At 40.2% G+C, this 24,259-nt stretch overlaps 1 protein-coding gene across 10 annotated transcripts in view; it reads left to right on the top strand.

The window, feature by feature from the left end:
• The window catches only part of LOC138700159 (uncharacterized), a 356,318-nt gene that overhangs the window by 229,211 nt on the left and 102,848 nt on the right, over window positions 1–24,259 (top strand). For all 10 annotated transcript variants that reach the window (XR_011332264.1, XR_011332263.1, XM_069826557.1 and 7 more), the window contains one exon: window positions 17,243–17,508. Coding sequence is in view for 8 of the 10 variants with exons in the window: in XM_069826557.1 (XP_069682658.1) it covers window positions 17,243–17,508 (266 nt within the window). In the remaining 2 variants the exon portion in view is untranslated. The remainder of the gene's footprint in view (window positions 1–17,242; window positions 17,509–24,259) is intronic.

The raw sequence follows: 24,259 nt of genomic DNA, 5'->3' as shown, positions 1-24,259 counted from the left end.
ATATATAAAACTATTATTAAATCAATAGTAGTATATGGAAGTGAAACCTGGACTCTATCTGAAAGGGCAGTAAAGATCTTAAATGCCTGGGAAAGGAAAGTATTACGGAAAATCTTTGGGCCTACTTATGAGCAAGGGTTTTGGCGAATCAAAACAAATGCTGAGTTATATGAATTATATAAAGATATCAACATTGTTGTTGACATAAAACTCAGAAGGTTAGAGTGGCTGGGACACGTAGCCAGGATGGAGAACAATCGCACACCCAAAGCTCTACTAAATGCATTGCCAGTAGGAAGAAGGAAAGTCGGACGACCTAAATTGAGATGGCTGGATGACGTTCAGGCTGACCTAACAAAAGTTGGAATTAGAAGATGGAGAACACGAGCATTAGACAGGAGTGATTGGTCGGATGTTCTGAGGGAGGCTAAGGCTAAACTATAAAGGCCGTAATGCCGATGATGATGATGATGATGACGACGACGACGACGACGGCAGCATGAACTATAATTCCCATTAATGATCTCTCCCTTACAATGAAAGGCTTGACAAAAACTACATTTTTCGTTCATTGGACCAACATCATAATATGTAATACAGTCTTCAGGTATAATTTCATTTCTTGAAACATTGTTACAAACAACATTATTTCTTACAATAATAGTAAACAATAATAGTAAAAGTAATAGTAAGTACTTTGTCAAGATCTTAAAGGTGATTAGAATTTATCAATATGGTGCAGTGGAAACAATAAGACAAGTCCAAGCTGGATGTAATAAATGAATAAATATATCGATAATAGATATAAACAAATATGAATATATTAGATAATAATACAATAATATATGAATAATAAATAAAGAAAAATAATTAATTAATAATTAACCTAGAACTCATACATGACTATTAGTTAACTGTATTGTAGTGAAACCAGATCACTGGCTTCTAACCAATAGAACATTTTATTCCCTGCAATAGTTTACACAGTTACTCTAAATAACAGACCAGTAAACGTGGGGAGGAGCTCTTTCACTTAGTTATATTTTCATACTTTGTCTCGGACTGAGTCCCAAACTACAAATCAAATATATTACGACTCCCAATATTGGAGGTAGCCAGCAACCCACAGCTTTCCACGGTAGATAACCATTCTAGCTGAGAGCTATTTCCCTAGTGTTAATTACTAGCACACTATGAAACTAGCAAGCTAGCTTTCTCCTCATTGCTTACCAGTCCATTGGTGCTGTTATGATGTAAGATAGGAAGGTAGGGAATGCCCACACCTACACGATGATCTGGCGTCAATGGATCTGAGCCATGTACACGGCTTAGCTGTTACTATTATTGCTGCTGCTGGAGCAGTCAGTAAAAACAGGAGTACTTTTAGAAAATCTGTCCCAGACACTGTCCTCATCCACACGAATTTCATTTGGGTTTATTTGAATTTGAATCCAGATGCACTGCATGGAAAAGTGTTCTAAACTACAGATATTGCAACCTTTCTGTTAAGCAGTGCTCCAATGGAACTATCAACCTTAAATTACTGTATTAATATTATTTGCAAAAAGTAGTCATTAGCTGGAAACATAAGATACAGCAAGAAAGATGTTTATAGTGCTGATAGGGATATAATATTCAAGACTTTTATTAATTCCCATGATTTGCTTGATTTTATTATTTTATATATCATTTCTAAATGTATGTAAAGGTGGGAGTCCACATTGTTCTGAAGACCAATTTTGTTCAGCTTTAGTGAGTTCAGTCTACATACATAGAAAAATAGTTTGTTGTTTAGTCAATTGTCCGAAGACAGGTCTGAACCTCACAAGTGATACCAAGAAGACACCACTTATGAGGCAACTAGCCAGGAGATAATGGGGTAGAGTGGCCAGTTCCTTTACCTCTGCATTGGATACATTGCCAACTAGCTACATATTACACTAGTCAGACTTCAAATGCATACAAACAATTGTTTTTCCTCTGACATGTACTGCCTGATAAAATAGATGTAGGCCTACATATCAGCCAGAATCTCAATCAGAGGAGCAGAAAAATAATATCCATCTGAAAATCCTGTTGAATGGGCTTAATTTTCGAGATATTAGCGAGTATATCTCTTACCATAAATGTTTATTTTATTTTTATCCATAACTGCTATCTAGACTGGTATTTATTTCACAGTCCTTAGCAACCTAAACAGTGGTTTTATTCACAGCAGTAAATTAAATTTTTTTCCACGACAACCAACATATTAGCAACAATAAAATTCATAATACAGTGTGTTCACATCACTCTTCATCCGAAGAACGTGGAAAGATCCCAACCACCTGATTGTTTCATGCTTCAAGACTGTGCGGGCCTGTATGTTACCGGTTGTTGCCACTTCTTAGTACAATCTGAGATGTTAGTGATAGAAGACGTGTATGCTTATGTACTTCTTTTAAATATGTTTGAAGTGTGTGTGCTGTGTATTAAATTAGTTGTTTAAATAATTGAAACGCCGGTTGAAAAGTTTACCCTACAAAAGTGAATATTTATGTACGAACCTTAAGTAAGCCGAAACAGATTCATACCAACAAGTGTGTAGGCAATTTGCAGAGAAATTCCCCGCTATTCGACCTCCAAATAGAGGTCCAGTTCGAAACCTTGTCATTAGATTAAGAGAAATGGGAGTGCTGAATCCTAAATTCATAGGCCAAAACAAAGGGTTCTAACAGAAGCAAAACTTGTTGATATTGGTGCATCACTTGAACATTCTCCTAATAAAATTTTTACGTCATGTTGCACAAGAAGTAGGCATATCTAGAACTTCAGCCCACATGACTAGTCAACTGTCCGAAGACAGGTTTGAACCTCGCAAGTGACACCAATAAGGTATCATTCATGAGGAAACTAGGCCAGGAGATAATGGGGCAGAGTGGCCAGTTCCTTTCCCCTCCATTGCATATAATCGCCGATTAGCTATATATTCCACTAATCAGACTTCAGATGGATACAAACAATAAGTTAATTGTTTTTCCTCTGACTGTAGTCCAAGAATTACGGCCGCATGACAATGAAAGTCAAGTGAATTTCTGTAATTGGGTTTTACAAAACATTATTGCTGGTATTGTTGATCCACATTTAATCATTTTCTCTGATGAGACATGGTTTTATTTACGTGGTTATATATGTTCACAGAACAATAGATTCTGGTGCATAGAAAATCCGCAATTAATTCACGAAGTTCTTCTGGATGATGAAAAGATTGGTGTGTGGTGTGCCATAACAGCAAATTGAGTAATATGACCGATGTTTTTGAAGATACTGTAAATTCAGAGAGATATTGTACGCAAATACTCGCAGTTTTTTTTTTAACAATTATCTGAGAATGAGAGACAACATGCATATTATCAACAAGATTCTGCTACAGTCCATACTGCAGGTGCTTCTTTGGAGGCTATAATGGAGGTTTTTGATGACAATTATATTTGTTCAGGACAATGGCCAGCATGTTCCCCAGATCTTACTGCGTGCGATTATTTGTGGGGAACCATAAAAAATAGTCTATACAAATAACCCACATACCATCAATGACCTGAAAGACAATATAAGAAAGGATAATGAAAGAAGAACTTTTGAGTGGGAATTCAAATTTCATCAAAAGATATCGGGAATGTCTGAATACTAATGAATACCACTTTCAGCAATTACTCTTAACACAGATTAGTGAAATAAAATTATTATTGTGTGCATGCCATTAATTAATTAATTAATGTTATATGAGTGCAGTATGCCAGAGATTATGGATCTAAAATGCTACATTTTACCTCAAGTTCTACAGGGTCGCTCCCACCCCCATTCTTTGGATCAAGTGTGACGTGCATGCACTGAACATTCATTAATTTATAGCTTCTTCACAAACAACACATTACAAAGAAAAAGCTTACAATTTAAAATTTAATTTAGATACCAGTAATGGATAAAATAATGTATAGCACACGAGAGTAAACAGATTTTATGCACTCGTGGAAATTATCACTCTCGACTTTGCTCCGGTGCTAAACTTTCTACTCGCACATAAAGTCTAATTTACTTTCTTATACTATAAATTACTATTATGCTCATTTTTCTTTCATTGTATTTTTTACTGTTCATATATGTTGCCAGTTCCTTTTTATTCATATTGTGACAGCGACGTGAGAATCGAACTCACGACCAGCGTTCCGCAAGAAAGCAGATCGCGCGGAGCACGGAGGGACGGCGCGCGGCGGAGTAGTGGGGAAAGGGGCCTACACGCGAGGGGAGGCTGCGCGCGCAGCTGCTACTTAACGCAGTGAATGGGAAACGGACCTTCCCGACTCTTCGAGAAGTCCGTCGAAGTGGAGATATCCAGATAATTCTCTACACACCTGTAGAAATTTCTCGCAACTATGATTTTGCTATAAAAGAAGAAGCGCCAGCGAACTCGAGCAGTTTTTCAGTTATTCAGTCAGTGAGTAAGCCAGAGCAAGCAAGCAAGCCAGTGTTGTGTACCGGAGTTCGACTCGAGTGTGCGTCCGCAACTGTACCAGCATCCGAAGGCCTGAGTTCGAGTGCAGTGGACCGCAGTTGGAGGGACCTGAGTTCGAGTGCAGTGGACCGCAGTTGGAGGGACCTGAGTTCGAGTACAGTGAACTGTCTCTGAAGGTCTGTGGTTCGAGATACGGTGAACTCGAGTGACTGAGCTAGAAGAACTGTGAACTGAGAACTGATAGTTCTGATTTGTAAATAGTGCTTTGTAAATATTAGTTAAGATTAACAGTTCATTGTTGTTTGTAATAGTCCAAGTAAATTGTCATTGTCGTCGGTGGAGTGCTATAACGAATACTGTGTTGAGTGAAAATCCAATTGTTGACGAGAACGTTTAAGGCGAATTGTAGAAAGGAATTATTGTTGTGACGAATAAATTACATTGTTGTTACTAATAAAATTCACACTGGTGTCAGGAGTGGGACATTATCGACAATGGAGAACCTACAGCAGATCCTGCAAGCCATCGCAGAAATGAAAGCAGACATGAACAAACACATCAGTGAGTTGAAGAATGACATAAGTGAAGTGAAAACGGAGATGAAAAGTGACATAAGTGAAGTGAAAGGCGACATAAGTGGAGTGAAAGGCGACATAAGCGGAGTGAAAGGCGACATAAGCGGAGTGAAAGGCGACATCAGCGGAATAAAAGATGACGTCACTACGCAAATTGAAAGCGTTTCAGCCCACGTAGATGGAATTGTCGCCATCGTGAAAGACGAACTCAAAGCCGATCTTGACAACCTAAACAAGAATTTTACAACTATAAACGAGACAGTAACCGAATTGAGACAGGAGGTAGACCATTTCGACGGCAAAATCCGCGATCTCGAGCGTCGTCAAGAGCAGACGAGCGAGTTGCTGGACAAGACGAGTGAGGTGATGGACAAACACGCCGAGGAAAACAAGCACATACTCACGTTGATGGACCGACATGCTGAAGAAAACAAGCACATCCTCGCGTTGGTGGATCGCCAGGCTAGAGAACAGAAACAGATAGTTGCCGAGGAAGTTCGACGTGCCATGCAAGAAGCGGCTACAGAGTTGAGGACTCCATATAGTGGCCCTACGGAACCATCGCCTTCAGCCAGACATTACAACGTCAAGACGCCGAAGTTCGACGGTACAACGTCTTGGGCGATATTCCGTCGCCAGTTCGAGGCCATCGCAGAGCACAATGGGTGGACGCCAGCAGAGAAAACAACTCAGCTGCTGGCCGCGCTTCAGGGACAGGCGTCGGAGATTCTTCACAGCGTTCCAGAAGATGGGACAGCCGCTGAGATAATGGCGGCCTTGGAGGGACGTTATGGTGACCATCAACTTGCTGCAGCATTCAGGACCCAACTGAAAACGAGGGTCCAACAGTCAGGCGAGTCCCTGCAAGAATTCGCGATGGCGGTGGAACAACTTGCCCATAAGGCCCTCAGGGGCCTGCCTACTGACTTCATCGCTGGAGAGGCGGCCTACACCTTCGGCAGCGGAGTTCGAGACCCGGAAATAAGACAACAGCTACTCTTAGCAGAGCATCGCACCACCAACGCAGCTCTGGCAGCGGCCCTCAGGATGGAAGCCGCAAAGTTGACGGCGAATGTCTCGGCCTCGCACCGGATTAGGAGCGTCGCGGAGGCCGACGTCGAGGAGCGTCAACCGAAGTCACCTGAGCGACGAAGACGAGGAGTGCCCACCTGCTGGTCCTGCGGCGAACCTGGACACCTGAGGAGGGACTGTGACCGATCTGGTCACAAACAGGAAAACTAAAAGGGGCCGATGTGATGAGGGGCACGTCGGCGCCGTCATCACCATCCCCTCGGCTGATCTTGAAGACCGTTAACAGAAGATGCGACGATGGACTGATTGCTGACGGTTGGATAAGTGGCCGCCCATGCAGAGTACTGGTAGACACCGGGGCGTCGCTCACTATCGCCAGACCGGAAGTCGTGCGTGGACTACCTGGCAGGACGCCGCTGCGCCGGTATGAGCTACGTACTGCCTCAGGCGAGAACCTGCCCATCCAAAAGGAGGTTTTCCTGGATCTGACATTGGGAAAGAGGAGACTGGAGATGTGGGTGTTCGTCGCCAACATCACTGAAGACGTCATCCTGGGACTCGACGCCATGCGGATTTTCGATGCAACGGTGGACGTCCGGCGCCGTATCCTGCGTTTTGGTCAGGATGAAGTGTTCCTGAGGGACGTCGAAGACCAACCCATGGCCAGCAGACTCACCTTGGAGGATCATGTGACAATCCCGGCAGGCTGCGAGATGGTGGTGACGGCAAGACTGGACGGACAGCCTAAGAGAAACCTGCTTCTCGATTCGCAAACAACTCCGATAGATGGGGTTTATGTGGCCAGATCCCTACTCCCGAATCAGAAGGTGGTACCGGTGAGGGTCCTGAATGTCACCAATCGGGACAAGGAGGTGCCTAGTGGAACTGTACTAGGTAACGTCGAGCCGGTGGTATCTGTGACGTCGCTGGCAGAAAACGAGGAGTGTCACCGACCACGTCCAGATCTAGACCCATCACTGAAAGAGCTGGCTCGAGAATTGCCGGCGAATTTAAGTAAAAAAGAAAGAAGACAAGTCCACTATCTACTGACAGAGTTTCAGGACGTGTTCAGTGTGTCTGAAAACGACTATGGGAGAACGGAGAAAGTTCAGCACCGCATTGACACCGGAAATGCTCGCCCAATCAGACAACCTCCTCGACGCGTCCCTCTAGCTAAACAGAGGGAGATTGACAGCCAACTGGAGGGCATGAAAGCAAGAGGGGTCATCGAGGAATCCGACAGCCCTTGGTCATCACCTGTAGTGCTGGTGAAGAAGAAGAATGGGGACCTGCGTTTCTGCGTGGACTACAGAAGACTGAATGACATCACCAGGAAAGACTGCTTTCCCCTCCCACGAATTGACGACACCTTGGACACCCTGGCCGGAGCAGAGTGGTTCTCGACGTTGGATCTCAAGTCAGGATACTGGCAGGTGGCGCTACATCCTGAGGACAAGGAGAAAACGGCATTCTCTACAGGCCAGGGACTATGGCAGTTCACCGTTATGCCGTTCGGCCTCTGCAACGCCCCGGCTACATTCCAGAGACTAATGGAGTCCGTAATGAGAGGCCTGACATACGACACCTGTTTGCTGTACCTTGATGACGTCATCGTGGTGGGCAAGACATTCGGCGAACAGCTGTTGAACCTGAGGAAAGTGTTCGAGAGACTGCGACAAGCCAGACTGAAGTTGAACCCGAAGAAATGTCATCTATTCCAGAAGAAGGTCAACTACTTGGGACACGTAGTAGGGACCAACGGAGTGGCCACGGACCCGGAGAAGCTACAAGCCGTCAGAGGATGGCCGAGACCGAGGGACAAGCAGGAGCTGCGCCGCTTTCTCGGCCTCTGCACTTATTACAGAAGGTTCGTAGCTGGGTACGCCAACATCGCTAAGCCTCTAACCCAGCTGACCGAGGAGAAACGACAATTCCAGTGGACAGACGAGGCGTAGTCATCCTTCCAGTCACTGAAAGAGGCACTCTGCACTGCTCCTGTACTGGGGTATCCCATCCCTGGAAGGAAGTTCACGCTCGACACGGACGCTAGCAACGTAGGCATCGGCGGAGTACTCTCTCAGGAACAGGACGGGCAAGAGAGGGTGATTGCCTACTTCAGCTGAACACTATCCAAGGCTGAGAGAAACTACTGTGTGACGCGTAGAGAACTTCTTGCCATTGTGGAAGCCCTGAAGCATTTCCACAAATATTTGTATGGCCAGGAATTCCATCTGAGGACAGACCATTCTGCACTCACCTGACTATTGGGCTTCAAGAACCTGGAGGGGCAGACCGCCCGTTGGGTTCAACGACTGCAGGAGTACAACTTCACCTCCGAACACCGCCAAGGGAAGAAACATTCCAACGCTGATGCCTTATCACGACGTCCTTGCCCGGATGGCTGCAAACACTGCCTGAAAGTAGAAGAGCGGGATGGCGCCCACGCAGTCCGAGCAATTGCCGCCCAGCCGAGCCCAGGATGGGATAACGCCGCCATAAGGAGGGAGCAGCTGGAGGACCCAAACATTGGACAGCTACTTCGTGATGTGGAGTCCGGCCAGAGACCAGTATGGGCCGATATCGCCAACCGTAGCACCACTTACAAGAGCTACTGGGCCCAATGGGAATCCTTCACTATCAAGGACGGTATCCTGAAGAGGATTTGGGAGTCGGCCGAAGGACCCACATAGAACAACTTGTTCTGCCCAGGAGCAAGGTGAAGGAAGTGCTGGAGGAGACTCATGCTGGAGTGACTGGAGGCCACCTGGGAGCCAACAAGACGCTGGACAAGTTAAGACAGAGGTTCTACTGGTTGCATCAGAGAACCGACATGGAACAATGGTGCCGAAGATGCGACACCTGTGCAGCCAGTCGCGGACCAAGGACACGCAGCAGGGGAGCCATGCAGCAGTACAACGTGGGAGCTCCTTTTGAGAGGATCGCCATCGACGTTGTTGGACCGTTCCTGGTCACGGATCGCGGGAACCGCTACCTGCTAGTCGCCATGGATTTCTTCACAAAATGGCCAGAGGTGTACGCGATTCCCAACCAAGAGGCTTCGACGGTGGCCGACGCGCTGCTTGACAACTTCATCTGCCGATTCGGGGTGCCCCGGGAATTGCATAGCGATCAGGGGCGCAACTTCGAATCCAACCTGATGGGAGAATTGCTCGAGCGTCTGGGGTGCATAAAACCAGGACCACTCCCCTCCACCCACAGTCTGACGGCATGGTGGAACGATACATCAAAACCGCGGAGGAACACCTGCGGAAGGTGGTGTCCAACCATCAGCGAGACTGGGATGCCAGAGTTCCACTGTTCCTCTTGGCCTACAGAGCTTCGGTCCACGATACAACAGGGATGACACTGGCAAACATGCTCTTCGGGAGAGAGCTGCGCCTGCCCTGTGATCTGCTGTTTGGCACGCCACCCAGCGCCGACCAGCCAGCAACTGACTATGAGGCAGAACTCACCGAGAAGTTGAATGGAGTTCACCAACTGGCCAGAGAGCACCTCAAGATGGCCAGCGACAGGATGAAGGTGCGCTACGACAGATTAGCCAACTCTGCAGGATTCCAGGAGGGCGACCTGGTGTGGCTGTATCGACCTACCAGGACCAAAGGGAAATCACCAAAGCTGCAGCGTGCCTGGGATGGACCATACCGCATGGTGACCCGGATCAACGACGTGGTGTACCGCATCCAGCGACAACCTCGAGGGAAGATGATGGTGGTGCATCTGGACCGATTAGCAGCCTACCAAGGGACTGCCCGGGATGAGCAGCCCTAAGGAGGGGGCAATGTGACAGCGACGTGAGAATCGAACTCACGACCAGCGTCCCGCAAGAAAGCAGATCGCGCGGAGCACGGAGGGACGGCGCGCGGCGGAGTAGTGGGGAAAGGGGCCTACACGCGAGGGGAGGCTGCGCGCGCAGCTGCTACTTAACGCAGTGAATGGGAAACGGTCCTTACGGACTCTTCGAGAAGTCCGTCGAAGTGGAGATATCCAGATAATTCTCTACACACCTGTAGAAATTTCTCGCAACTATGATTTTGCTATAAAAGAAGAAGCGCCAACGAACTCGAGCAGTTTCTCAGTTATTCAGTCAGTGAGTAAGCCAGAGCAAGCAAGCAAGCCAGTGTTGTGTACCGGAGTTCGACTCGAGTGTGCGTCCGCAACTGTACCAGCATCCGAAGGCCTGAGTTCGAGTGCAGTGGACCGCAGTTGGAGGGACCTGAGTTCGAGTGCAGTGGACCGCAGTTGGAGGGACCTGAGTTCGAGTACAGTGAACTGTCTCTGAAGGTCTGTGGTTCGAGATACGGTGAACTCGAGTGACTGAGCTAGAAGAACTGTGAACTGAGAACTGATAGTTCTGATTTGTAAATAGTGCTTTGTAAATATTAGTTAAGATTAACAGTTCATTGTTGTTTGTAATAGTCCAAGTAAATTGTCATTGTCGTCGGTGGAGTGCTATAACGAATACTGTGTTGAGTGAAAATCCAATTGTTGACGAGAACGTTTAAGGCGAATTGTAGAAAGGAATTATTGTTGTGACGAATAAATTACATTGTTGTTACTAATAAAATTCACAATATATTTATTTTATCGTAATATCATGGAAACATATCCTGTCCATACATACGGACTTCAGAGGCATAAAAAAAGTGCAAGTTGTGCAGAAGACTTCCTTGAAATATTAGTATCTAGAAAATTAAGGCCCATTCGACAAGATTTTCGATTGGATATTGTTTTTCCATTTAATATAGATTACCTCATGAAAGTTCAACAAAATCAGTATCCAGAACACTGTGGACTCATCTTGTCATGTTCATTATTCAGTGACATCTTTTCCTACAAATACTAAAGATTAAGGACTGAAGGGGTGTAATTTTCACATTTACATTGAAACTTCAATAATTTGGGACACACTTGAGCAACTGTAACGAAATTTTGCAGAGATATTCTAGACATATGTTTGCATATACGGTGTAAATATTAAGCAGATTGGAGGTGTAGTTTCGATGATATTGAAATTTTCATTTTGTAATTAAAAATAATTTATCTTAAAAATATAGTAATTTTTCTGCACCATTTTCTCAGAAAATATCATAGAACATTGATTCAAACTTTGCACACTCCAAAAATGACTTATAAGAAGGCAATTAACGAACAGGCAAGTATTATAGAACTGTCATACCAATAAAAAAGATTTTTGCAACTTATAAGAATTTAATATTCTTAAATTTCATACTTTTTTCAATGCATAATTAGTCACTGTTATGCAATAAATAGTCCCACATATGTAATTCTTCGTCAATTTCTGTAATATATTAAGGTAAATGTGTGTGCAAAGTTTCATTCATTTTGGTTAAGTAGTTTCTGAGAAATTCGTTCATAAATGTGAAAAATATAGTTTTCAGAAAAACTAATTTAAAAATAATTATTACAAGAAAACCTATTTTGCACCATTTTATGTACCTTAAAACATTCCTGGAGCATAGTGGTTCTGTCCCTCCTCTGTTTCTTCTTCTCTCTTCCTCTTGTCATTCCTCTTCTTCACTCTGGCTTCTTTTGTGATATTACTTGCTTCGACCTCTGCTTTTTGGACACGTTGCTTGTTGATCTTCAACAATGCTGTCCTCATGTTCCTCCCACATCCAACGTCGATATTTTCCAATACATTAACTCTGCTTATTGCCCCTTCATTGAATGAGAGCACAGCATCCCTTACTCCAATCTTCAAGGTATCTAACCGCACAAAAACTGTTTTAGGCACACGAGTCCAAATTAAATTATTAAAACTCTCATTTGCATTCTGTGTGCGCCCATGCAAACACTTCTTCAGTAAATTTCATCACTCAAGTCTCTAAAAATCGGTTTCATCAGGTTCATTACAGTTTCTGGTAGAGAGTGCTTATGTTCATAAACCCCTCACCAGACACTTCGGCTCTTCGATATCTGCACCATGAATCAGGACCCGCTGGACACAGACCATGTTGTGGTGTTTCATCTGAGGAGAGCTTGTGAAAGTAGGTGGCCCACACTGCTTTCCTCATGGAACTAAGGTCATGACAATTATTACGGATTGCCAGTCCATAATATTGCTGGATGTTATCAATTTCAGTGCCTGTCAGTCGACCTTTCCCTGACAGTGCCTTGCCATTTGAGAGCTTCTTTCCTTTCCATTCATTCACAAGCCTCCGTAGTCTTGCTCCCATTATCTTTTGTATATGCCCTATGAATTCTGTCTTCTCTATTTTTATGTCACCATAGGGCTTGGCTTCATTCACAGCAAGGTGAGCCTTGGAGTCACCATCCCCTAGGAATTCAACATATCGTGCACTATGTGCATGCTCAGATCTGCAAAATATATCTACTGCTCCCTTAGCTTCCATCCCTCCACTAGGGCCAGCATAGTTAGCATGGCATATGTGGGCACCTACTTTCAATTTACAGTTAGAGCAATATTTGGTGAGGCATTCGACATCTATCACTTTACCTGTGGCTACTGATGTGGCTGTCACTACACTGCTAAGTGATGTATGTCCTCTTCATTGCCAGGTACCATCAACAGCAACAGCAATGTCTGTGGAACTATTAATTTTCACAGTTTCTTTAGCAGCATTCATCATCGATGCTGTACTAATTTCTTTTATAGCCCTGTTGAGCAATCTGCTGTAATTTTGAAAAATTGCAGGTGGAGGTGGTAGGTCTAAGACTGCACAGAGTGTTTTAGCAGCTTCTAGTCCCTTTCCTATGCACCTCATACCATACACTAATTTGACATTTATATCATAAAATGAATGCCTTGTAAATTTTGAGGTTCTCTTAGAGACATTCAAGTTACAATGTTTACATTTCAAAATAAGTTTCGATGCCAGTCCACGCCTATTTTCAAGATCTTCAGTTATATACAAACTATCTACACTGTCACAATATTTACATTTTACATTCTCTTGAATGAGATTTGAAATAATATCTAAATTTACAATGATATTATTAAATTTCTCACTGTTATTATCTGCTGCATCACTTTCTATATTATTTAAATAACTAAGATTCTTCTTAGAAGAACTTGGTTCATGGTTAACATTTAGGTTAGGCCTAGGAGAATAGTTCTGTACAGTTTCATTGTTATGTACAGACTGTTTTCTTGTATGTATGTTGCCAGTGAACTTTCTCTTCTTAAAAACAGTCGTACTTCGTCCCATCTTCTCAAATCACACTCACAATAAAAGAAAAAAGACCAAGAAAAGCTCAGTAACAACAAGATCACGGTATGTATACACGAGGAAAACATAAACAAAACAAAGTTTACGTAGATTCTTTTCCATTTCTTTTCGATATATCGAAGACAAGGGTGACAACAAAGAAATTGAAATATTCTCTAACCGGTAAAATTTCTCTCACGTTGATAGATCACTTTTATATCACGATATTCAACGAATTATCCAATGATACAAACGAAAACGAATCCAGTGGGCGTAGCAGACCATTTTTAAATGTAAAATTAAGGGCGTAACTAACGTCAGAATCATATATAACTATATATTTTTTTATTCACAATGAAATGTAGAATTTTTTAAACCAATAATAAAAAATAGTCATTTTTGCCGATTTCGGTCTTAAATCTCCCCTTAGTACAAATCACTACCGTCTGTATCTTTAAACTGCCTGCTCTATGCTAACCTTTCCGCGTAGCCAGTCACATCATAGATGGCAGCACCGAACACCGCAAGTCAACTATGAATATCTATACGTTCCACATAAGTATTATGTGTTTTAGCCCTTAATTAGATCATATTGAAGTATATAAACTATACGTAGATGTAAAATCTTACCTGGTAAATATAATAAAGATTCCTGAAGACCAAGAACCTCAGTTTATAACTTCAGAATCTTTCTGGACGAAGGTTTTGAATGGCAAACGGAACGGGACACTTTTTGCGTTCTTCTGTTTCCTATGTTAGTTAGCAAAGGTCTAACAAATTTCTTTACCAGTAACTCACTGATTATCTGTTGGTGATTTTGCTCCCCACACATCAGCAATGTGCACTGCGTTAATGGCAAAGTGACGTAAGTAGAAATAGTTTGCACTAAGCAGCTGGACTTTTTACGATAAGGCACAGCAGCTTCAACAAATTCCTGCAGGTGTTTGATTAAACCTACAAAGTACGGTTTAGGATACTTAAGTCCTCCCCTGTCCTGGTGACGAATTATGTCCATTAATGGTGTCGATACCTTAGGCATGGAAATATTGCTGATGCACATGTCGCAATTCACTCTTTCTTCTATCACGCGCACTAAATATCCACATACCAGAGCTTGTGAAACTGTTTGTAAATTGATATCTATCCTACAATCAGGAAGTCGAAGTTTGTCCAGAATACACAATACATGATCAGGAAGAACTTGGTCGGAACAATGATTTACGTCCCCATTGACAGAACTGTTGCCTTCTGAGTTGATGGCTGTCCCACAATAATCATATATATTGTTCGCGACATTTGCAGATTTCGAAGGTGTCATGAGCCCAGATTTGACAATTCTCTTGATTGCGAATGCTGCCGTACGTGCGTCAGTCATGTCATTGCTTCCACCACCCATTCTGACAGCACTAAATAAAGCTTCTACAGGATCGCTAGAGAATCTTCTGGTGAGGACATAAAAAAAACCATTGTCAAGAAGGTGGACTACACACTGAACCGTGGAATTAGCCGTAAACAAAAGAGCTTCAGCCGTTTCCTTTGTTAGTCCTTGCAGACTGGCTCGTTTAGATTCAATCTGAATTTTCTCTATATAGTGACAGAAATCTTCTTTCAACCATTGTAGTCTTTCTTCATTTGCTGCATAGAAATGCATAGAATCAGGATTGTTTTGCCGTAGATGTTGAGTTTTATCACTTACATCATGCACTGTAAAAAATTTATACATGCATTTCATGAAATTTATTGTTGAAGTGGCGTCTGCAAAATTCAAATTAGTGACAAATCGAGTGTGATTGTCCTTCATGAACTCTATTGTGGCGGTCACCGCAGGGGAGAAAATCTGAATGGCAGAAAAAACATTCATCTTCTCGAAAGAGGTCGATTCTATATGTTTTCTTGTCAAATATCGAACAGGCTTAACAGTCAAATCTTTCTGTAGACGATAAATTTCCTTCAAGTATTTTGAACTTATTATCCCTTTGCCATCAGCCATTTCCCTATCCAGAAATTGCGACCTCATATTTTTTATGATGTGACAATAATCGAAACTTAGAAAAAGTTGTCTCTGCGGATGGCAGGGATGTGGAACACAAGTTCGGAGTTCACCATTACCAAAATGTTTAAACATAGAATGGTTGGTTCTATGGTTATCTGTCACTAATCTTAAGACATGAAAGCCACAGTCTTCTACAGCTCTGATTACTTTTTCGGTCAATAGAAAAAGATCAGGGCCCTGTAAACTCCTCACAAGAAAATAAGCTGCTGGGATGCTGTACTTGGTTGAGAGTCCAGTCACGACAAAACAGAGTAATTTGTTTGCTAAAGTAGGATTAAGGCCAATACATTCATCATAAACCCCCTCAGCATTGACAACTCCGAAAAACTTATCACTCGCTCTATCATATAGCAACCTTTCTTTGATTGCCATTTCATCGGCTATTATAGATACTATCTTTTCCATTGGTTGGAGACTTTGACATTCAGCCCTAAGTCTGCATTTAATCAGTGGTGAAATTCCAGCATCGCAATCAGTATTTCCTATATACCTGTCTAAAGTGGAGCGCGAAGGAGCTGACAATAATTTGGAATTTCGGGCATGTTCATAACCCTTTGGGGATATTGATCTCCATGCTATACAATAGCAAATGCTCAACTCTGACCATTCCGGTTTTTTTCGTCCAAAATTATTTAATTGGTCCATTAGATATACGGCTTTGATATCCTTTTTGCCCGCAGCATCTTTCAGAGCCATGACCTTATTAATTTCAGTGTGACTATATGACTGTTTTTTTTCGTTTTGAACATCATTTTCCAATTCCATAATTTTCTTTTGTAGCCTCAGAATTTTGGAACGAAGCCTATTAATTTCTTTCGTTTGATACAGACTTGCACTATTTCTTGTATCAATATTGTCTACTTGAATGGCTACGTTACATTTAGTATTTGTAACTTCATCTTGGATATCGATTCTTGTGTCGTGAGAGATAGTTTCTGAAATAATCAAAGAGCGTACTTAAATTAAGAAATTCATACTTTTGTATTTAGGATTTTACATAAAATGAACATTTTAAAAAAATATTAAATAGGCCTACATACCGTAGTCTATGTCGATGCGAATTTCGTTCTTTGCTCTGGAGACAGCAGGTTCCTTTCGCGATTTCTTCTCTCTTGGTTGTAGGTAACATGGGTAATTTGGAAATTTGCTTGGTATGACACCAGGTTTTAAAATTTTCCTTGCACAATTTTCTCTATAGTCTTCTGTGCGAAAGTGGAGACTACAAACACGAGAATGGTCGGCGGGAATCCAACTACTACCCTTACACGCGCCTTGTCTAGAAATTGCCGAAAGCCACTTTTCTCGAAGTTCCTTAGCCGATGGTATCTCATGATATCGTATACCTTTAGACTGAGAACTTCGTTGATTCGATTTACATAATGGCACACAACAATTTACCATTTTCAAAAACCGAAAATAACACTAAAATAATGCATGCACAACCACGTGCAAGACATGTGCTATTAGTACTGATGCGGTGTTCACTAGTGTACTCTGACGGCAGATTGTAGAAATACTTCTGCACGCAACTTTTCATACAAAACTTAAGCATAGAGCAGGCAGTTTAAAGATACAGACGGTAATGGTACAAATAAATATCATTTCTTTACAATATAAAAAGGACTTCCAACAATACAAATTGTAATCAGCAAAAATGGCATGTTCTCAGCAGATACAATTTGTTGTAGTTTATTCAATTCCATCGACTTTATAATTTAAATTCACATTTTCAGAATTACCTAGGTACAAATACAATTTTGTGCAACGTATATATATATATATATATATATATATATATAATTAATAGATGTTTATATACGTTTGCAAACATTCTCAAAATTAATAATAATAACAATAACAACAACAAAAATGTTTTCAGAGCTTGTGGATTGCGATACATTGGATAGTGGATGTGAAGGAGGTCTTCCAGATAATGCGTACAGATCCATAGAGAAATTAGGAGGTCTGGAAACAGAAAAGGATTATCCATACGAAGGTGAAGACGAAAAATGCCACTTCAACAGAACTGACGTTAAAGTTACTATACAAGGAGCTGTCAATATCACCAAGAATGAAACAGGAATGGCAAAGTGGTTGTATAAAAATGGACCCATCTCAATTGGTATCAATGCAAATGCTATGCAGGTGAGTAGTGCAGTAGTTCTCTTGATGCAAATTTAGTGTACATTGATGTGAATTGGAGTACCACTACGTAGAATATGATATTTTACATTTTCCTACAGTTAAGTATTTTATTTTATTATTATTATTATTATTATTATTATTATTATTATTATTATATTTTTTTTATATATTTTTTTTGTACATCACAACCACTATAAAATTATTGTATGTTTCAAAACTTTGTATTAAGTTTCTTATAGTGATACTTTGGCTTCTTCCTCTTCAGCATCCTTGTCATTGTCGTCGTCGTTCTCATCATCATCATCATCATCATCATCATCATCATCATCATCATCATCACCACCACCACCACCACTATCCTCGTCACCCTACCTTCGCCATCATTGTTACTGCAATGATCATCAGGTACCTTCCATGTCAGGAAAGAAAAATTTGGTTCAAGCTATTATGTTTCTAACAAGTTCAAACTTGAACTCTAGCATTATAATATCGTCTGCTTAAAAGAAAAACACATTAAGTAAAAAAAATACTACCTCTGAGAAAAAGGCGTTTGGAAGTTCCTGACAAAACTCAATTCTCAAAATATTATTTCTAATAAGATGTTTCTGTTTATGTGTATTTATTTAATTTTCCAATTCTAAGTTTATATGCATACATTATGTACATTATATACGACGTTTTCTCAGAAGTAATATTTTTTACTTAATGTGTTTTGCTTGTAAACCGTTGATATATTATATTACTTTTGCACACAGAAGCAAACTGACAGAGACTGAAAATTAGCTCTGCAAGCTTTCTGCTTAAAAATCATAGTAACTATAATATTTTGCAACAAAACATTATTCAGAAAATTTTGTCCCTGGTGAGTAAATGTCTTCTAATTCAGTGCTGTAGTTAGGCCAGAACTGACTGGAATGCAGTTCTGGTTAAAATTTTAATTGGACTTTACCGTTCTGGTTAAAAATTAATATGACTTCACTGTTGCGATAAATAACATTTCAATTCTAGCTAAATATTTATCGGTAAAACGATTCTTTTTCTCATTGGGTTCAGTATTCAAGTAATTTTCAATTTACAGTAGGCTTCAGTTAAACAGAAACACACTGTGTTAGAAAAAGATAGAATGAGATGTGAGGAGTCGATCTTTTTTTTCTCTATGCAGTCCAACATCAATAAGGGTTTTCTGGAATGCGTATAAACTAACATAAAAACAACAGACTCTTTTCTGATTTTCGTACAGATCTGAAGTTAGGAACTAAATGGTTTGAACATAAACAGGATTCATAAGCTCCGACTTCGGTGGTGCTTTGCATTTTGAGCACCCTCAAAATAATACTGGAGTATACTGTATACAAACTTCTCAGTTTCCACAACTATCCAAATTAATGATACAAAAATCAGATGCTGGTGCAAAAGCAAACAGCTGTTTAATACAGTTGAAGTTGTTTAATTTTTTTATTACCTAAGCTTGCTTGTGAAGGTATTTAGTCATGCTGATGCTGCCAATACTGCATTACAAAATCGAACCTTGTCTTTCAAGAAAGCTGTGTGTATTCTACAGTGCCTGCATTCGACAATGCAATCTTCCTTATGTTATGAATTTCCACATTCTGGAGTGAAGTAACATATAAATCAACAACAATGGTATTGGCCGAGCCACAACTCCCATGTAACTGGCAGCCACCTAGACATTTGGACACTGGATCCATGCCACATGTCCATTCATCTCCTGAAGATTTGTTGCCCAAAGAGTTTTACGAAGTTGTTGACAATATTGTGAAGTGTCTGGATGATCGCACTGACACTTTCACTACAGATTTTCTTGTTAAGATTGAGAATTTTCTAATTGATGGTTTTAATGACGGTGGTAAGGAACTGGAAGAAATTCTCTCATTTTATGGAGATGACTTGGACACGGAGAGGCTACTTTTACACAGGAACATATTACACTGTGTAACAAATTTTAACTTTTTTTTTTTTTTTGCGCTGGGCATGTGATACATGTTTTCTATATAATTTGAGCTTCTTGAATACGAATATGACAATAAAAAACAGTTGTTGTTTACAGTTTTTGAGAAATTTTCGAATTTATATCTATTCAAAATACTGCTTTATATAATGACAATAAGATTAAATATTCACTGTTCAGAAGATTACAGCTTTCTTTTTCTGCATTTTCTTTTAAACTGGACATCAGGTACATCACGAGCTAAAGTCCAACAGTAGTCTGCTAGCATATTGGTACTCCACTGTCCTTGGTACCTTTTTTTTTCATAGTTAAAATTTCTTGATGAAAGTGCTCACCATGCTCATCACTGAAATCGCCACAATTCTCGGGGAAAAAGTCAAGATGGGAGTGAAGGAAGTGAATTTTCAGGGACATTTTACGACCCATAGTTTCATATGCCAGCAGTAAATTTTTCACTAGTTCTTCATAGTTCTCGCTTCTACGGTTACCCAGAAAATTTAATACAACTTCCTTGAATGCAATCCAGGAGACTCTCTCTTTTCCTTCCAACAAAGATTCGAAGTGATTGTCCTTCATTATGTTTAAATGCTTCAGTTTTATGATTCATCCCTTTAACAAAATTCATTAACGCTAACTTAATGTGTAAAGGGGGTAAAATTACTTTACTTTGAGGTACAAGGGGTTGATGTATAATATTTTTCTTCCCTGGCTTTAGTGATTGTCGTTTTATTTTATAATGCTTATCTCGAGCGCGAATAACCATTCCTGTGGAGTAACGGTCAGCGCATCTGGCTGCGAAACCAGGTGGCCCGGGTTCGAATCCCGGTCGGGGCAAGTTACCTGGTTGAGGTTTTTTCCGGGGTTTTCCCTCAACCCAATACGAGCAAATGCTGGGTAACTTTCGGTGCTGGACCCCGGACTCATTTCACCGGCATTATCACCTTCATATCATTCAGACGCTAAATAACCTAGATGTTGATACAGCGTCGTAAAATAACTCAATAAAATAAATAAAATAAAAATAAAATAACCATTCGTACTTTGAATATTATCAATAAAGCACACTTTAAAGAAATACACGTTTCATACAGAATAATAACACCACGGAAATCTCCTGGTGAACTGAAGCAATTTCATACGGCGAACCTGTTTGTTCCTCTACAAATGGAACTGAAAAGAACAATAAAACAATTTTCGCTTCTGTAAGTGGTTTTGACAGGGTGGGCTATTGCAAAATATAAACTATAGTAATATAATTAAAGCTCACAGTGAAAGAAATACACATCTCAAGTAAAGTCAGATATACTCAAGTGAATTCATACTGAGAATCTGTTTCACTCCCTCCGAATAGACTCATAAAAGGACAATAAAATAATTTCCGTTTCTACAATTGCGTCTAACATTGTGGTCTACTTATACTAATATTGTTTTCACATAATGGATCGTCACATTTGTAAAACAAAATAGTTACACACGAAATACGGTGATTTTTAAAAATACAATGCATAGAAAAAGAATTATATTGTGCATCTCGAAAACCCGAACTGATGGAACATTTTGCTTGTTACTTTTGAATTCAGAAGATCGAAATTAGTAAGAATTGTTAGCTTTATGTCTGGCGCAAAATGACTGTTGACCAGTGTTATTAGATATTGGAAGATCAATACTGCACCACATCACAGATTTTCAAACTATTTTTGATCTCCTTCGGAAAGAAGCTTTTCTTCGTGACATGTTATCAGAACTTGTTAAGTTCATGAGACTAGTTCTCACAATATCAGCGTCTACCTCTACTGCTGAGCGATCATTCTCCTCTCTTCATAGACTTAAATCCTATACTAGATCTACCGTGATCCAACAGCGAATGTATGATGTAGCTACCATTCCTTCTCACAGGGAAAGAGCTCTGCATTTAGATTTGGATGAAATAGCAAATTAGTTCATCACTAGAAATTAAATTCGCAGGCAGACAATTCCTATGAAAACGTAATTCACAGAAGGGCCACGCTTCTGTAGTACAGTATGTTAATCCTCATGAAAAATGATAGTGTTCTTATGTTTACCATTTAACAATGTTGTGTGATGTAATGAAGAAGGACTTACAACAGTTTCAACATAAATTGTATTAAACTTGAATGTGGGTTTCCTCTTCGAGTGAGCTCCTCCCAATGAATTTCACAAGTTGAGACCTATGACAGCGTTTACACTCAAAGCCTATCTGTACAAATATTATGGATCATATTAGTAAAGATATGCGAAACAGACTTTCTTAGCAGCTTTTGTTAAATAACGTTAAGATAAGCTTGCTGGTTGATGAATCAACAACAGCGAGTAATACAGTAGTGTTAGTACTCTGTCTAAAATGTGTCATGTCAGTTGATTCTCCAGTAGACACTTTCTTTTGGGATTTGGCAGAATTACAAAGTAGGCCTACTTCAAGCACTTCAATTAAAGAGGTTATTTTGTCCAACTTCGCAGATCAAGGACTTTTGAGAATTATCTGAAAGAAAATCTAGTAGGGTTTGCTTGTGATTGGACTTCAGTTATACTGGGCAGAGAAAATGGTGTTGCCAAACAAGTGAAAGACATGTTCCTCAAATTATTGATTTGGCATGATGCAGACTTGAATTAGCAGTTCATGGTACTACGGAAGAAGTTCCAAGTGTTGGTAACTTTCATTTCTTCTTTGACAAACTCTATTCAGTCTTCAGCATGTCCTCCAAAAATGCTATACAACTCAGTCATTGTGCACCATCCTTACATGGAAGACTTTGCAAAATAAGTACCGTCAAACTGTCTAGAGTCGATCGCTTTTTTCGTATTTTTAATGCTACTTCACAGACAATGCAATCTACTATTTCACTGAAAATGTTATGTTATAGCGCACAACTCAGGGATTGTTTTCTGTTATTTTCATTTTATGAACTTCCACGGTCACTGAAGAAGACAAATTTTAAACGCCGGTCGACTCAACCCTGTACATGATGTTAAGTCGACCACCATATTAAAAATACATCTAAATGAACGTTTGCTCTCATTCCGGTTGATATCGACCTCCTTTTGGATGCGTTTAGTATTATTTACTTTTCTATTTTTTATTTATTTGGGATAGAAAAATGCGAACTTTAATACAGTTATTACCAGACATCGGATTCTAGGGCAAATGCCTATTTTGTTTCTTTAGGAGAAAAGTAAAAATAATTATTAATATTTGTGTTTCATGGCAATTGAAAGGTATTCAAAGAGTTTTATAGTGCCCTAAAATGCCCTAAAACGGTTATTAGAGCCTAATTTGTTAATATTCGCCTAAAAATGCCTAATTCACTGTAAAGTTTCGCATTTTACTCTTACTTTTTATAATTTATACATGCATTCACTGCGAAATTTAAGGCATTTAAAAAGTGGAAAGTTTGCTTCACACCGGCCATGAAACCATTGATAAAGGAAACAAAATGTTTTGAATCTCACGACACTCGCAATAGATTTCACCGAATTCAACATGTTTGGAGGCATAAATGCCGACAAAGAACCAACCTTAGTTTTGAAGCAGGCAACAATCACATCATGTGCTGCTACCGATTCATAGATATACTATACTATAAAAATGACTGTTTTCCGTCTGAAACCGATTAGCTGTACTGCCCTTCAGAGTGTCATAAAATCACAATTTTTGGAGAAAGAGTGTTTTTGAAATATTTATGAAAAGTCGTAAAACTGCGAATTAGTAGGGTAAACCGTTACAAAATATTTAAAAGAATGGCCCTCCTAGTGTTAACACTACCGGGAAATGCAACAATAAGTGGAACTTTGTATTTTTGTCCAATTGAATCTCAATAACAACGGTTCATTTGAATGCTCGTTAACAGTTGCTCTTTCCCTCACCTTATTTGTGTTGAGAAGTTTTGAGTGGTAGGACGTTTTCCTGTGAAATTTAACGCGATAATGCCGAAAAATATAAGTGCAAAATCTACATTGATCCGGCAATGGCTAACAGAATATTCAGAATTCACTTATGATGGAAAAATAATATTCTGCAAGATTTGCAGCAAACAGGTATGTAACAATAGTTGAAATATATAAATTCTATTAATTTTAATGAGTAGGCCTATAATATATATACATTGACTGAGCTATCCTGGGGTATAATTCTTTTTAAGACCACTACACTTTAACCTTTTAAATTCCGATAGTTAAAGTATTTGCAGGTCATTAAAATTTTGATTGTTCGAACCCACTAACTTTGTGATAGAAATACTGCAATACAACAATTAGGATTTTATTTTAATTCAGTTTACTTTACATTTTTAGATTTCGCAAGAAAACAAGTGCCACCTAAAGCAGCATGTGCAAGGAGCGGCTCATAAGGCTAAAGCTCAGCAGAAAAATCAACTGCAACAAACTTTACTAACACAGCCTACTTCATCCAATCTCAGCAGCAATTTCTATGCTGATTTAACCAGAGCGTTTGTTGCTGCTAACATTCCCTGAAATGCAATTGAAAATCCGGTTTTAAGACAGTTTTTACAAAAATACTGCAAACAAAATATCCCATCTGAGTCGACCCTAAGAAAAAATTACATAGACAGAATATACAATAAAACTTTAGCTTCCATTCGGGAGGATATAGGTGATTCTTACATATGGGTCTCTGTGGATGAAACCTCAGATCCTATGAATAGGTATATAGCAAATATGGTAGTAGGAAAACTTAGTCCTGATGGACCTTCGGTTCCACACCTCATATGTGTTAAGGAACTTTCGAAAGTGAATAGCCAAGCCATT

Source organism: Periplaneta americana, chromosome 5, assembly GCF_040183065.1.
Source record: "Periplaneta americana isolate PAMFEO1 chromosome 5, P.americana_PAMFEO1_priV1, whole genome shotgun sequence".
Taxonomy (NCBI): Eukaryota; Metazoa; Arthropoda; class Insecta; order Blattodea; family Blattidae; genus Periplaneta; species Periplaneta americana.
This window is presented reverse-complemented; position numbering and strand designations above follow the sequence as displayed.